Here is a 12581-nt window from a genome sequence, read left to right as displayed (position 1 = left end):
TCCTTACCGTGGTGCGGGCCCGCTCCCGTCTGGGCTCTCCCTGCAGCTCGTCGCTGGCAGACCTCAGGTAGAGGTTGGGCGTGTTGAGCCAGCGCGTCTTCTCGCGGTGCTGCCTCCTCTGGGCGTGGGGCGGCGCCGACGCCGGGCAGTAGGCCTCCTCGTCGAAGACGAACGCCGTCACGGTGGCCGGGATCTGCACCTCGCTCTTGTGCCGGGCCCGCTCCCGGAGCACCGGGTGCCGGTAGGCATAGCCCGTCCGGTAGCCCTGTCCGGAAAAGGGGCGACAGGGCTCACTGCCAACTCTCCCGGGGCGCCAGTTTCCCCCTTCCCAGCAACCTCTCCTTCACCTGCCCCACCCCTTCTCCAGAGTGCCCTCTCCCACTCCCAACTCTCCTGAGGCACCGACTCCCCCCTTCCCAGCATCCTCTCCTTCACCTGCCCCTCCCCTTCTCCAGAGCGCCCTCTCCCACTCCCAACTCTCCTGGGGTGCCAACTCCACCTTTCCCAGCATCCTCTCCTTCTCCTGCCCCTCCCCTTATCCAGAGCGCCCTCTCCCACTCCCAAACCAGGGTCGCTCTTGCCAACCTCCTCTGGATGCCCTAGTCCAGAATGTTCTGCCTGAGGCATGAGGTTCGAAACCGCTCGGAATGTTGCGGGTGGGGGGGGAGGTCTCATCCCGAGCCTCCGCGGTCTGCATCCCCTAACATTCCTGCACTCTGGAGATGACATCCTGGCACCATCTGGATGAACCCTGAACCAGGACTCCCCGCCCCCCCCCATACCCCAAGTACCTTCGGCATCTCAGATCTCTGAAGGTCCTTTCAGAGAGCAGTGCCTGCCTCTCACCCCCCTCCCACCGGGCATCCCCTCCATTTCAGACCAGTCAATGCCAACCGCTACGCCAATTCGGACCAGTCAGTGCCAACATCTCGCCAATGGGGACTAGTCAGTGCTACCCACCCCGCCATCCCAACACCCAGCGCACAGCCGGTGCCCATTATCCCGACCGCCTGCCAACCTGCGCTCCCAGCGCCACGCAAATCGCCGCTCCCCTGCTGAGTCACGGGGGGAGCCATGCCACCCAGTCCTGACGCCACCCTGGCATCACGCCGCACGTCCCGACCGGACCTGCTCACCAGGTTGTCCAACGTCCGCATCAGGGCCTCGAACTCGTTGTGCCCGAGCCGGCTCCTCTGCGGGGGGCCAAAGGTGGTGCCCGCCCACGCCAGCACGCCCGCCTCCAGGGGCCGGTATCGCTCCCGGTCCAGGAGGGTCACGTTCTCCACTCCCCCGGCGCTCGACAGGCACGTAACCTGCAAAGCACAGAGCTGGGCTGAGGAGGGGTGCCACTGGGGTTAGTTGGCATCGCGCCAACACAGGTAAGGGGCATCGTTAGAGCTGAGGGCACTGATTCAATGATTGGCGGTGGGGGAAGCGAACTGGGGAGGCAGGGAAGGAAAAACCAATCCCAGGAAAACCCACCGCTAATAACTGGGGAGAGCCCAGAGAGTCTCCCTGAGAATCCAATTGTGCCACCATCTTGAATTCCCCAGTTGGAGCTGTCTCTCTCTCTCTCTCTCTCTCTCTCTCTCCCTCTCCTGGTTTTGGGAAGTCCCTCTCTCTCCCTTCTGGTTTTGAGGGTCTCGCTCACACTCTCTCGATGTTGGGGCCTCTCTCTCTTGGTTTTGGGGGGTCTCTCTCTCTCTCTCTCTCGGTTTTAAGGGGTCTCTCTCTCTCTCCCTCTCTTCCCCCACCCCCCCTCAGTTTTGGGGGTGTCTCTCGCTCTCTCTCTCCCTCTCTGTTTTTGGGGTTTCTCTTTCTCATGGCTTTGGGAGTGATCTCTCCCTCCCTCTTGATTTTGGGGGTCTCTCTCTCGGTTCGGGGGGGGGGGGGGTCTCTCTCTCCCTCTCGGTTTTGTGGGTGTGCTCTCTCTCTCTCTCTCTCGGTTTTGGGAGGTCTTGCTCTCTGTCTCTCTCGGTTTTGAGGGGTCTCTCTCTCTCTCTCTCTGTGTTTTGGGGGGGTGTCTCTCTGTCCCTCTCTCTCCCCCTCGGTTTTGGGGGTTTCACGTTCTCTCCCTCGGTTTTTGGGATTTTGGGGTTTTCTCTCTCTCTCTCTTGGTTCTGGGGAGGGGGGGGGTCTCTCTCTCCCTCTCGGTTTTGGGGGTCTCTCTCTCTCTCAATCTCTCAGTTTTGTGGGTGCTCTCTTTCTCTCTCCCTCTCGGTTTGTGGGGGGGGGTCTCTCTCTCTCAGCTTTGAGGGGGGTGGGGCATCCCGTCAAACCCACCTTCACCTTCCTAAGGACAGCCAAGTGCCACAAAACAGCTCCCCCTCCCACCACCCTGAGATTAAGGAGGACACTAAAATAGGATGATCGAGGGTCTTTCCCCCCATCCCCCGGGGTGGGGTGCTGGGGCCATTTGGAGTCAGGGGGAAACGTGGGGCCGTTCGGAGAAAAGCCTTACCTGGATCTCGCAGGCCGACTGGAGGTGGTAAATCTTGTAGAAGGCTTCCTCTACCGTCTCCCCCAGGGCTATCACCCCATGATTCCTCAAAAGCAGAACCTTCAAAGCAAGGCGGGAGGTGCGGGGTGATTTGAAATGATGCGACTCGTTCACCGGACAACCCGACTAGGCCGCAGGCTCGGGTATCCCGCGCTAGGCCGCAGGCCTCTTCGCACCCACGCCCCCTCCCGCCACCCGAGGGCGCTGTACCTTCGCGGTGGGGCCTAGGCATTTCTGCAGCTGGATCTTGTCCGCCTCTTCGTCCAGGGCTCCGCTGTACTCGTAGTGAGCGACGTCTCCGACCAGCAAGGCCTCATGGGAGATGGGCAGGAGGCCGCACTTCATGGCGGAGACCTGCGGAAAAGCCGGGGAAGGAATCGTCCTGGGTTGACGCGCTCGAAGACTGGGGTTGCCGCCGCCCGGGGGAAGCCCAGAGGCGGATCTGATATTCCACACGGCCCCCAAGCTCCGTGAGAGGACGCACGCCGAGTGGTAGGAAGGCAGCGGGGGGGGGGAGGTGCCCGGGGAGAGATGGTGGGGGGGAGTGAAAGAGTTGGACTTGATTTACCTACGCCAAGGAACTGTAACCCCTGCTGGATCCTGGCCCACAATCCCTCCCCTTCCTTTCCCAGCCTGCGCCAAAACGTCTTTTCGAAAGCACCGCCCAACTTGGCCGCGGGTTTTGACGGCGCTGCGCGCGGGGAAGCGTGCCTCATGAAACGCAATCAAGTTTTTTTCTGAAGTAACGAAGAGGATTGACGAGGGCAGAGCGGTGGATGTGATCTACATGGACTTCAGTAAGGCGTGCGGCAAGGTTCCCCATGGGAGACTGGTTAGCAAGGTTACATCCTTGGAATATAGGGAGAACGAGCCATTTGGTTACAGAACTGGCAGGCGTGCGGCAAGGTTCCCCATGGGAGACTGGTTAGCAAGGTTAGATCGCATGGAATACAGGGAGAACTAGCCATTTGGTTACAGAGCTAGCTGGAAGGTAGGAGACGGAGGGTGGTGGTGGAGGGTTGCTTTTCAGACTGGAGGCCTGTGACCAATGGAGTGTCACAAGGATCGGTGCTGGGCCCTCCACTTTTTGTCATTTATTTTAACGATTTGGATGTGAGCATAGGAAGTATTGTTAGTAAGTTTGCAACTGACACCAAAATAGGAGGTGTAGTGGACAGCGAAGAAGGTTACCTCAGATTACAACGGGGATCTTGAGCAGCTGGGCCGGTCTTGGGGAGAAAGTGAGGACTGCAGATGCTGGAGATCATTCCTGAAGGAGGGCTCATGCCCGAAACGTCGATTCTCCTGCTCCTTGGATGCTGCTTGACCTGCTGCGCTTTTCCAGCAACACATTTTCAACTCTGGGCCTGTCTTGGCTCAGGTCGGTCTGAATTGGTCAGATAGGCCCGAAAGCCCGTGTTGGCTCAGATAGGCCCGAAAGCCTGTGTTGGCTCAGGTAGGCCTAAAAGCCTGTTAGCTCAGGTAGGCCTGAATTGGTCAGGTAGACCTGAAAGCCTGTGTTGGCTCAGGCAGGCCCGAAAGCATGTCTTGACTCAGGTAGGCCCGAAAGCCTGTCTTGGCTCAGGCAGGCCTGAAAGCCTGCGTTGGCTCAGGTAGGCCTGAAAGCCTGTCTTGGCCCCGGTAGGCCTGAAAACCTGAATTGGTCAGGTAGGCCTGAAAGCCTGTGTTGGCTCAGGCAGACCTGAAATCCTGAATTGGTCAGGTTGGCCCGAAAGCCTGTGTTGGCTCAGGTAGGCCCGAAAGCCTGAATTGGTCAGGTAGGCCCGAAAGCCTGTGTTGGAGTTGAATTTGGATAAATCTGAGGTGCTGCACTTTGGAAAGGCAGATCAGGGCAGGACTTAAGGTCCTGGGGAGTGTTGCTGAAGACTGAGACCTTAGACTGGAGAGTCATATTTCCATAAAAGCACAGCTGCAGGTAGATAGGACAGTGAAGAAGCCATTCCTTTATTGGTCAGAGCATAAAGTACAGGAGTTGGGAGGTCATGTTGTGGCTGTACAGGACATTGGTTAGGCTGCTTTTGGGATACTGCGTGCAATTCTGGTCTCCCTGCTACGGGAAAGGGTTCAGAAAAGATTGACAAGGGGTGGGAGGGTTTGAGCTACAGAGAGAGGCTGAACAGGCCGGGGCTGTTTTCCCCTGGACTGTCAGAGGCTGAGGGGGCAGGTGAACCTGATAAAATTGTGATGTGTGTGGGGATAAATGGGCAAGACCTTTCCCCTCCCAGGCTGGGGCGGGGAGTCCAGAATTGGAGGGGCATTGGTTTAGGGTGGGAGGGGAAAGGGAGCCAAGGGAGGTCTGGAAGCCTGTCTTGGATCAGGTAGGCCCGAAGCCTGACTTGGTTCAAGTAGGCCCAAAAGTCTGTCCTGGCTCAGGTAGGCCTGGAAGCCTGTCCTGGCTCAGGTAGGCCTGAAAGCCTGTCTTGGCTCAGGTAGGTCCGAACCCCTGTCCTGGCTCAGGTCGGCCTGAAAGCCTGTCCTGGCTCAAGTAGGCCTGAAAGCCTGGCTTAGTCAGATAGGCCTGAAAGCCTGTCTTGGCACAGGTAGGCCCGAAAGCCTGTCTTGACTCAGGTAGGCCCGAAAGCCTGTCTTGGCTCTCGCACAGAGGAATGCTGGGGCGATGACGGCTTTGGCAAGGCATGGGGGTGGGGACATGATTCGGGAAGGAATAGAGGCCAAGTGCTGGCAAGTGGGACTGGATGGGTTTAGGGGATTGGGCCGGGTTGGATCGAGAGGGCTGCTTTTGTGGCATCTGAGGCATTTTCTTTTCTCTTGTTCCAAGAGTGCGATGGGAAGGGGCCCGTTCCCGATAACGCCGGACATAAATATTAACAAGGAGGAGGAGGAGGCGGGGATGTACCGAGAGCTCCCGGGATACAAGGCGAGCGGGACTTCTCCGGGAGAACAGGCAAGTGGGGGCCAGGCGCAGTTTCATGGTGGGGGGTGGTGAGGGGCTCGAGGGAGGCTAACCGTGAGGGGAGAGGGGATTGGAGGACAGGAGCGATCCCAGCGCGCCCCCTTTCCTGAGTTACTCACCGCCGCTGTGGCTGGAGTGTGTAAGTGGATGGCACAGCAGACATCAGGCCTTGCGGCGTAGACGGCCGCGTGCAACCCGAAACCCGTGCTGTCGACCGAGAGGCCGCTGCTGCCCGGGCTCACCACGCCTCCCACGATGTTCACCTTCACCTGCCGGAAGGGGAGGAGACCAGGACTGTCAGGCACGCTCGGAATGGGGGTGGGGAGGAGAAGAAGAAGGGTCGAGGGGCCTGACGTGGTAGCGACAGGCCGTTGGGCTGCCTGTCTCAGAGTGAACCCATTGGCTCAGGAAGCCTCTCTTGGTCCAATTAGGCCTGAAAGCCTGAATTGGTCAGGTAGGTCTGAATTGGCCAGGTAGGCCCAAAAGCCTGATTTTGTCCAAGTAGGCCTGAAGTCCTGACTTGGTCCCAGTAGGCCCGAAAGCCTGTTTTGGCTCAGGTAAACCCGAAATCCTTCCTTGGTCAGGTAGGCCTAAAAGCCTGCCTTGGCTCAGACAGGTCTGAAAGCCTGAATTGGTCAGGTAGACCCAGAAGCCTGTGTTGGCTCAGGTAGACCCAAATGCCAGAACTGGTCAGGTCGGCCCGAAAGCCTCAATTAGTCAGCTTGACCCAAAAGCTTGAATCGGTCGATGTGGGCCTGAAACCCTAATTTGCCCAACTAGGCCCAAAAGCCTGAATTGGTCAGGTAGGCCCGAAACCCTATCTTCATCCAGCTAGGCCCGTAAGCCTGTCTTGGCACAGGTAGGCCAGAAAGCTTGAATTGGTCGATGTAGGCCTGAAAGCCTATCTTCGTCCAACTAGGCCCGAAAGCCTGAATTGGTCAGGTAGGCCCGAAAGCCTGTCTTGGCTCAAATAGAAGGATGTGTGGCCCAAACGTAGCCTCACCGACGGCCTGTCCAACATGGATGTACCAACTCCCACGCTTGGCGCTTTGACCCGATGTGTGCCAAATGCCTTCGTCATGTCCCCCCCACCCACCGGTCTACCCTGTCGAGGAAGTATGTACCCGAACCTGTGACCATCTTGGTCTGTCCGCACGGCCTCAGGGCCCTACCATTGACATTTGCCTTCCCACAATGCAACACATCACGCTTGTCCGAATTAAACCCCGTTTGCCCAGCCTTGGGTGACCGAGACTCCCCTCACACCCCCCCCGCCCCCCCCCATCCCGGACTCACCAGCACCGATGCGGAGGCCTCTCCGTACGAAATCCCTTTGGGAATGATGAGGAAGTGGCCCTGCTCTTTGCTGACGCGGAGCTGAGGATGATGGTAAGGGAGAGTCAGTCCTGAGAGAGCGTTCACCCCACCCCCCCCCACTCTCACCCATAACCCTCTGTCACCACCTCCGCCCCTTTTCTGAGAGAATCAGTCCGCACCAAGACGTGGAGATAAGGGAGCTATGTTTTCCGAAGGCTGTGGAAGTCTGTCTGTCTGGGGAGACAGAATTGGCTGGCCCAGAGAAGGCACAGGGTGGTGGGTCGGTGGCAAGTATTCAGCCTGGAGCTCGGTGACCAGCGGCGTTCCGCAGGGACTCGGCTCCGGGCCCTCCGCCTCCTCGTGATATCTTCGTCACGGCCTCGGATGGGGAAGCGGAAGCTTGCCAACGACGTGAAAGTTGGCGGCTGGCTGTCGGAGGTTGCCACGGGACGTTGGCAGGACGCAGAACTGGGCCGAGAGGTGGCAGACGGGAGTTCAACCTGGAAAAGTGGTCAAATTGGAACGCGGAATACAGGGTTCGAGGCAGGATTCTTGGGCAGTGTGGAGGAACAGAGGGATCTCAGGGTCTGTAGATCCCTCAGAGTTACCACCCGAGTTGATAGGGTTGTTCAGAAGGCGTATGGTGTGTTGGCTTTCATTAGCAGGGGGATTGAGTTTAAGAGCCGCGAGGTTATGCTGCAGCTCGATAGAGCCCCTGGTTGGACCACACTCGGGATATTGTGTTCGGTTCTGGTCGCCTCATTACAGGGAGGATGTGGAAGCTCCAGAGAGGGTCCGGAGGGGAGATTTCCCAGGATGGTGCCGGGACTGGAGGGCAGGTCTTAGGAAGGAAGGTTGAGGGAGCTAGGACTTTTCTCATTGGAGTGAAGAGAGATGAGACGTGGACAAGATGGTGAGAGACACAGACAGAGTGGATAGCCAGAGACTTTTCTCCAATGGCTATCACGGTGGGGGCATAGTTTGAAGGTGATTGGAGGAAGGTTTCGGGAGAGATGTCAGAGGCCTGTTTTTCACACAGAGAGTGGTGGGAACGCACTGCCAGCGGGGGGAGTAGAGTCAGAGACATTAGGGACATTTAAGCAACTCTTGGATAGGCCCATGGATGATAGAACAATGAAGGTTGCGTAGGTTAGTCTGATCTTAGAGGAGGATAAAAGGTTGGCACAACATTGAGGGCCGAAAGGCCTGTACTGTGCTCTTCCGTCCACAGGGAGAGGTTAAGATTGCATTGGCGAGGGGAAAGGGTTGGACCGGGCTGAATGGTCCTCCTTTGGCTCCCCCTCCATCTCCAGTATCCTTCTCTAACCCCCTCCCACCTTCCTCACAAGCATTCTCTCACCATTTGTGGGCACCAGATGCCAACTTGGTGAGTGGGTGGGTGACCACCTGGAGAGGCAATGGTAGGGGAAGGTTGTGGGTGGGGGGGAGGAGGGGAAGCCCAGCATTAAGGCATTAACCTCCCACAGCAGGCACTGCCCTTGGCCCCGGCGCCAACTCTGAGCCCGCCCCACACCCCCTCAGCACTGCCCGGCGCCCGCGGGCACTCACCGTAACGTAGGTCTTGGCCAACGGGGCCCAGCCGAAGATGTCCAGCAGGCGGTAGACGCTGGCAACCTTGCACCTCATGAGCGACTCCCCCCTGGCGAGGCCCGGGCACTCGGCCGCGTGGAGGTCATTGATTGGCACCACTGTCGCTGGCCCTGGCGTCCGGGGAAGGAGGGGTGCAAGGGAAGAGGTGGAGGGTCACCGAGGTAATGGGCACCACCAAACCCCAGCCACCTCCCTCAACCCTCAGGCGGGCACAACCCACCCCCTCCCACCCACTGTCGAAAAAAAGAACTCTCCACACTTGGCACTCGAATGCCAACCTCCCGTCTGCCCGAGCGAAGGGGGCAGTGGATCCGGGCTTTGCGCGCGGGCGAGAGAGCAGTGGAGGGGGTGGGGGGGTGCAGGTGGGAGGGAAGGAGGCCATTAACGGGTTTTCAAGCAGCAAGATGGCGGACGAGTATTGCATTCTGGGAGCGGCAGGAGCCCTATGCGCCTGGAAAGGAGGGAATAGGCGCACAGTTTTCTAGGAAGGATGTTCGGAAAATTGGAAAGCGATCAGGGGAAAGAAAAATTCACAAGGCTGTTGCCAGGAACTCAGACGTTAGCGGGAAAAGTCGGAGGAGCTCATTTCTCTCACAGTGAAGGAGACTGAGTCGTCACGGATAGGGGTCAGTGACAGGATGGGCGGAAGGCCAGAATTTTGTAGGCCTTTAGCTAGGCCCAACTTGGAAGCCAGGAGCTCCGACCAGAGTAAGGGATAACAGTGCGCCAGAGAGAGGGAGAGGGCAGAGAGCGAGACTAACTGGGATGTTGGGGGAGGTGGGAACGTCGGGAGAGTTTCAGCTCTCAAAGAGAGATTTGGGGGAGATTTCCTCAGACCAGTGGAGATTTGAGAGATAAGTGATCAAGATGGAGGAGGTAAATGGGAAGGAACTTTCTGCCCACTGGCGGAGGGGGATCGATGCCCAGAGAAAAGCGGGCGTGAGGTAAAATGATCCCCAGCCCCCAGTGGAGGGGGATTTGGAACTCGCTGCCCGTGGGCAGGGGGGGCGGGGGGGGAATCCCTCGTGGTGTCGGAGGAGGAGGAGGAGGATACTGGGAAGGGGGCGCTCAATGACGCCAAGCGGTTGGCACAGGTTAGATGGGCCAAAGGGGGTTGGCGTTTGAGGTGGGGGGGGGGGGAACCCGGGTGAGGGAGTCGCGGAGGGCGCGCGGCCTGGCTGTGCTCACCGGGCGGTGAGGTGGGCAGCGCCAGGGGGCTGCCGCCGCCGCTGCTGATGAAGTCCACGATGTGGCGCAGCGCCCGCAGGTTGCCAGAGTCCTCCCCCTTCCGCAGCTGCTCCTGGATCAGGCTCTCCAGCTCCTCCCGGAAGCCCTGGCAAGAGGGGGGGGGGGGCACCGTTAGAGCGAGCCCACCTTGCCCACTCCCTCCCCAAGCTCCCCACCACCCGTGCGCCCCGCTCGTTGCCCTGCCAGTGGGCGCCAACCCCCTCAAAACCGTCAACCCGCTCTCCTCGTAAAAACGCCAAACTAACCCGAGCACCCGGGGTTGGCACTGAGTGGGGGGGGGGGGGGATATTCCCATCCCCGTGTCGGACTGGGAACACATGACCGAGTCTGATGGGAAACGGGAAGTACCGTCCCATGCATTCCCATCACCCACCTGAGGGGAGGGCGTGATGACCTGGTATACCCACTCCGTCTGGCTTGACCAATGAAGTGCCCTCAGCTGTGGCTGCATTGCACGGGACCCTGGTGAGTCCGCACTCAGAGTAATACCTTCCGCTTTACGATCGGAATTATCTGGGGGGGGGGGGGCATCCCCAGCGTCTGAGTTATTGGCAGAGGTCAAGCCTTTCCCTTCAGAGTGTAGGAGTGGTGGGGGAGTCTGATGGACGTGTACGAGACCATTGAGAGACAATGGACAGGGTGGCCGCATGGCGCCAAGGTTCGATGCCAGCCTTGGGCGACTGTCTGTCTGTGTGTGGAGTTTGCACATTAACCCCCCCCTGTGTGGGTTTCCTCCGGGTGCTCCGGTTTCCTCCCACAGTCCAAAACATGCACAGGTTAGGGTGGATTGGCCACGCTAAATTACCCATAGTGCCCAGGGATGTGCAGGTTCGGGTGGATTGGCCGTGCTAAATTACCCATAGTGCCCAGGGATGTGCAGGTTAGGTGCTTTAGTCAAGGGGAAATGTAGAGTAATAAGGTAGGGGGATGGGTCTAGGTGGGTTACTCTTCAGAGGGTTGGTGTGGACTTGTTGGGCCAAAAGGCCCGTTACCCACACTGCAGGGATTCTGTGAATGCACTCAGTCTGTTTATTTCCTGCGGGTTGGGGAAATTGAGGGTGAGAGGGGTGAAAGAGTAAGAGGGATCCTGAGAGACAACGTTTTATTTTTTTTTGTACACGCCCCACGGTTGAGGCGGGCACATGCTAAGCGTTTCGGGCAACTGCTTGGGGAGGGAAGGATGGATGGGCAGGGAAATGGACTCCCTTGCGGACCAGTTGGGGCCGAAGGGCCTGTCTCTGTGCCGCAGGAGGTAGTGCACCTCAACTGCGATGTCAACAATGGGGACCCTACGCGCACCCTCCCCCCAACTTCCAAATGGCCCATTCCCAGTCGCCCAGGCAAACCCGGAAGGTCAGCAAGCGCTTTTGGATCAGGGTGTCAATTCTGACCTAAACGGGGAGGGGGGGGGAAAACGGTGGCGTCTTCTCTTCGGGAAAGGCGTCCGGGGAAGGGAATACTGACCCCCGCGTGCAATGGGTAGGGGGGGGAGGATGCCGGGGGGGGGAGAAGGCCACTCACCGGGCTCCGAAGTATCACGGTCACCCGCTTCTTCTGCTCCATCAAGTTCACGTCTTGCCTCAGCGCGGGCCCCGCCTCCCGGAGCCGGAGGTACTCAGGGTCGCCCTCCACTGCCCGCTCCAGGTAGCACGCCTTCCGAGCGCAGTCGGGCGGTGGGGAGGACGCCGTCGGCGCCCCCTCCTGAGCCGCCGCCTCCGCGCTCATGGCTCGGTCCGCGGCTGCTGACGGGAAAGGAAAAGGGGAGGGGTCGGATTCCGGAAGCGGCTCAGACAGAATCCCGAAGACTTCCCGCCTCTGACTCCTACTCTAGGCCTTTGGTTGGGGGGGAGGGGGGGGGGAGAAAGAGGGTAGATCAAAAATACAGACCAGTTCAGGGTGTGGAGGAGCTGCCCTTTTCCGTTGGGAGATTCCTACTGGCATGAGATTGGAGCGGGAATTGAGTTACCAAGGAAAGCTGGGATTACCTCCACCACCAGGAGGCGATAGAAGAGTCTAACCCCACAGGCATTGGGGGGGGGGGGGAGGGTGGGGTGGGGGAGGGAACGAGCGCAGATAGAGTGGGTTGGGGAGGGGGATTTCGAGACATTTTCAAGGGAATAGAGATTTTTCCACAGATGGAATATTATCTGAAGGCGTCTGACCAGGTACGGGTAGGCCCTAACGCCCCCCCCCTCTACTGGTGGGGAGGGCCGGGGGGGGGAGGGGGGCGAGGTGTTAGTATCGTCGTGCGGCCGCGCACGCCAAACTGAGCCTGATCGGGTCGGCGTTCTTAGTCGCAGCCCTCGCCCCACTCTTCTCCACCTTCGTCCCGAACATGGCCCAGTTTGGCGTGTTCCGGGGAAGACTGGACGCCAATTTATCCGACGGGGGAGGTGAATTATCGGAAGTGACGGGCTTGGGGGAGGGGGCGCACAGGGCGAGGGAACGCTCGGCACCGAGGGATGGAGGGTGTGCGTGGGTCCCCTGAAGGTAGCGGGGACAGGAGGAGGGGAGGTGGGTGGAGAAAGGGACTCTGAGGCATTGTGGGATACGTGCCTTCATTCGCTGAGGCGCGGCGCTCAGGATCGAGGGAGGCTTTTCGGTCATGTTGGGCTTGGGCCTCTGATCTGCTGAGAGGTCTCGCCAGAGTTTCCTGTGTGGAAACTGGTGGCGCAGGGCGGGAGTTGGTGGGGGGGGTCTACATGCCACCTTTACAATCCCACTCCGCGCCACCCCGCCCGGGTTGGCGTGAGAAAAGGGGCATCAGAGACGCAGAAGGGGAACACCAGGCCTGAGGTGGCAGGATGCCAGTGACTGGGCCCAGAGGGCGTGACCGGGCCCCCTCACGGTCCCTCGCCTGCCCGGAAATCTCAGCGCCGTGGTGGCATTTTTCTGCGCACGTCCCCCAGTTCTGAACGGTTGCTGTGCTCGACTCTTCTGTCACCACCTGCTCTGTTAGCCATTTTGGGA

The 12581-nt window shown here is 59.3% G+C and overlaps 1 protein-coding gene across 1 annotated transcript in view; it reads right to left on the bottom strand.

The window, feature by feature from the left end:
• The window catches only part of LOC122542990 (beta-adducin-like), a gene marked incomplete at its 3' end in the record, with an annotated part of 28975 nt that overhangs the window by 12212 nt on the left and 4182 nt on the right, over positions 1 to 12581 (bottom strand). Inside the window, exons 2-10 of the mRNA XM_043681134.1 lie at positions 11133 to 11353; positions 9552 to 9696; positions 8322 to 8473; positions 6732 to 6812; positions 5555 to 5704; positions 2711 to 2854; positions 2462 to 2560; positions 1137 to 1313; positions 8 to 265 (exon numbers count right to left, since the gene is read on the bottom strand). Coding sequence (XP_043537069.1) covers positions 8 to 265; positions 1137 to 1313; positions 2462 to 2560; positions 2711 to 2854; positions 5555 to 5704; positions 6732 to 6812; positions 8322 to 8473; positions 9552 to 9696; positions 11133 to 11336 — 1410 coding nt within the window. The remainder of the gene's footprint in view (positions 1 to 7; positions 266 to 1136; positions 1314 to 2461; positions 2561 to 2710; positions 2855 to 5554; positions 5705 to 6731; positions 6813 to 8321; positions 8474 to 9551; positions 9697 to 11132; positions 11354 to 12581) is intronic.

This window comes from Chiloscyllium plagiosum, chromosome 42 (assembly GCF_004010195.1).
Source record: "Chiloscyllium plagiosum isolate BGI_BamShark_2017 chromosome 42, ASM401019v2, whole genome shotgun sequence".
Lineage (NCBI taxonomy): Eukaryota > Metazoa > Chordata > Chondrichthyes > Orectolobiformes > Hemiscylliidae > Chiloscyllium > Chiloscyllium plagiosum.
Note: the sequence above shows the minus strand (reverse complement) of the source record. Positions and strands in the feature narration are given on the sequence as shown.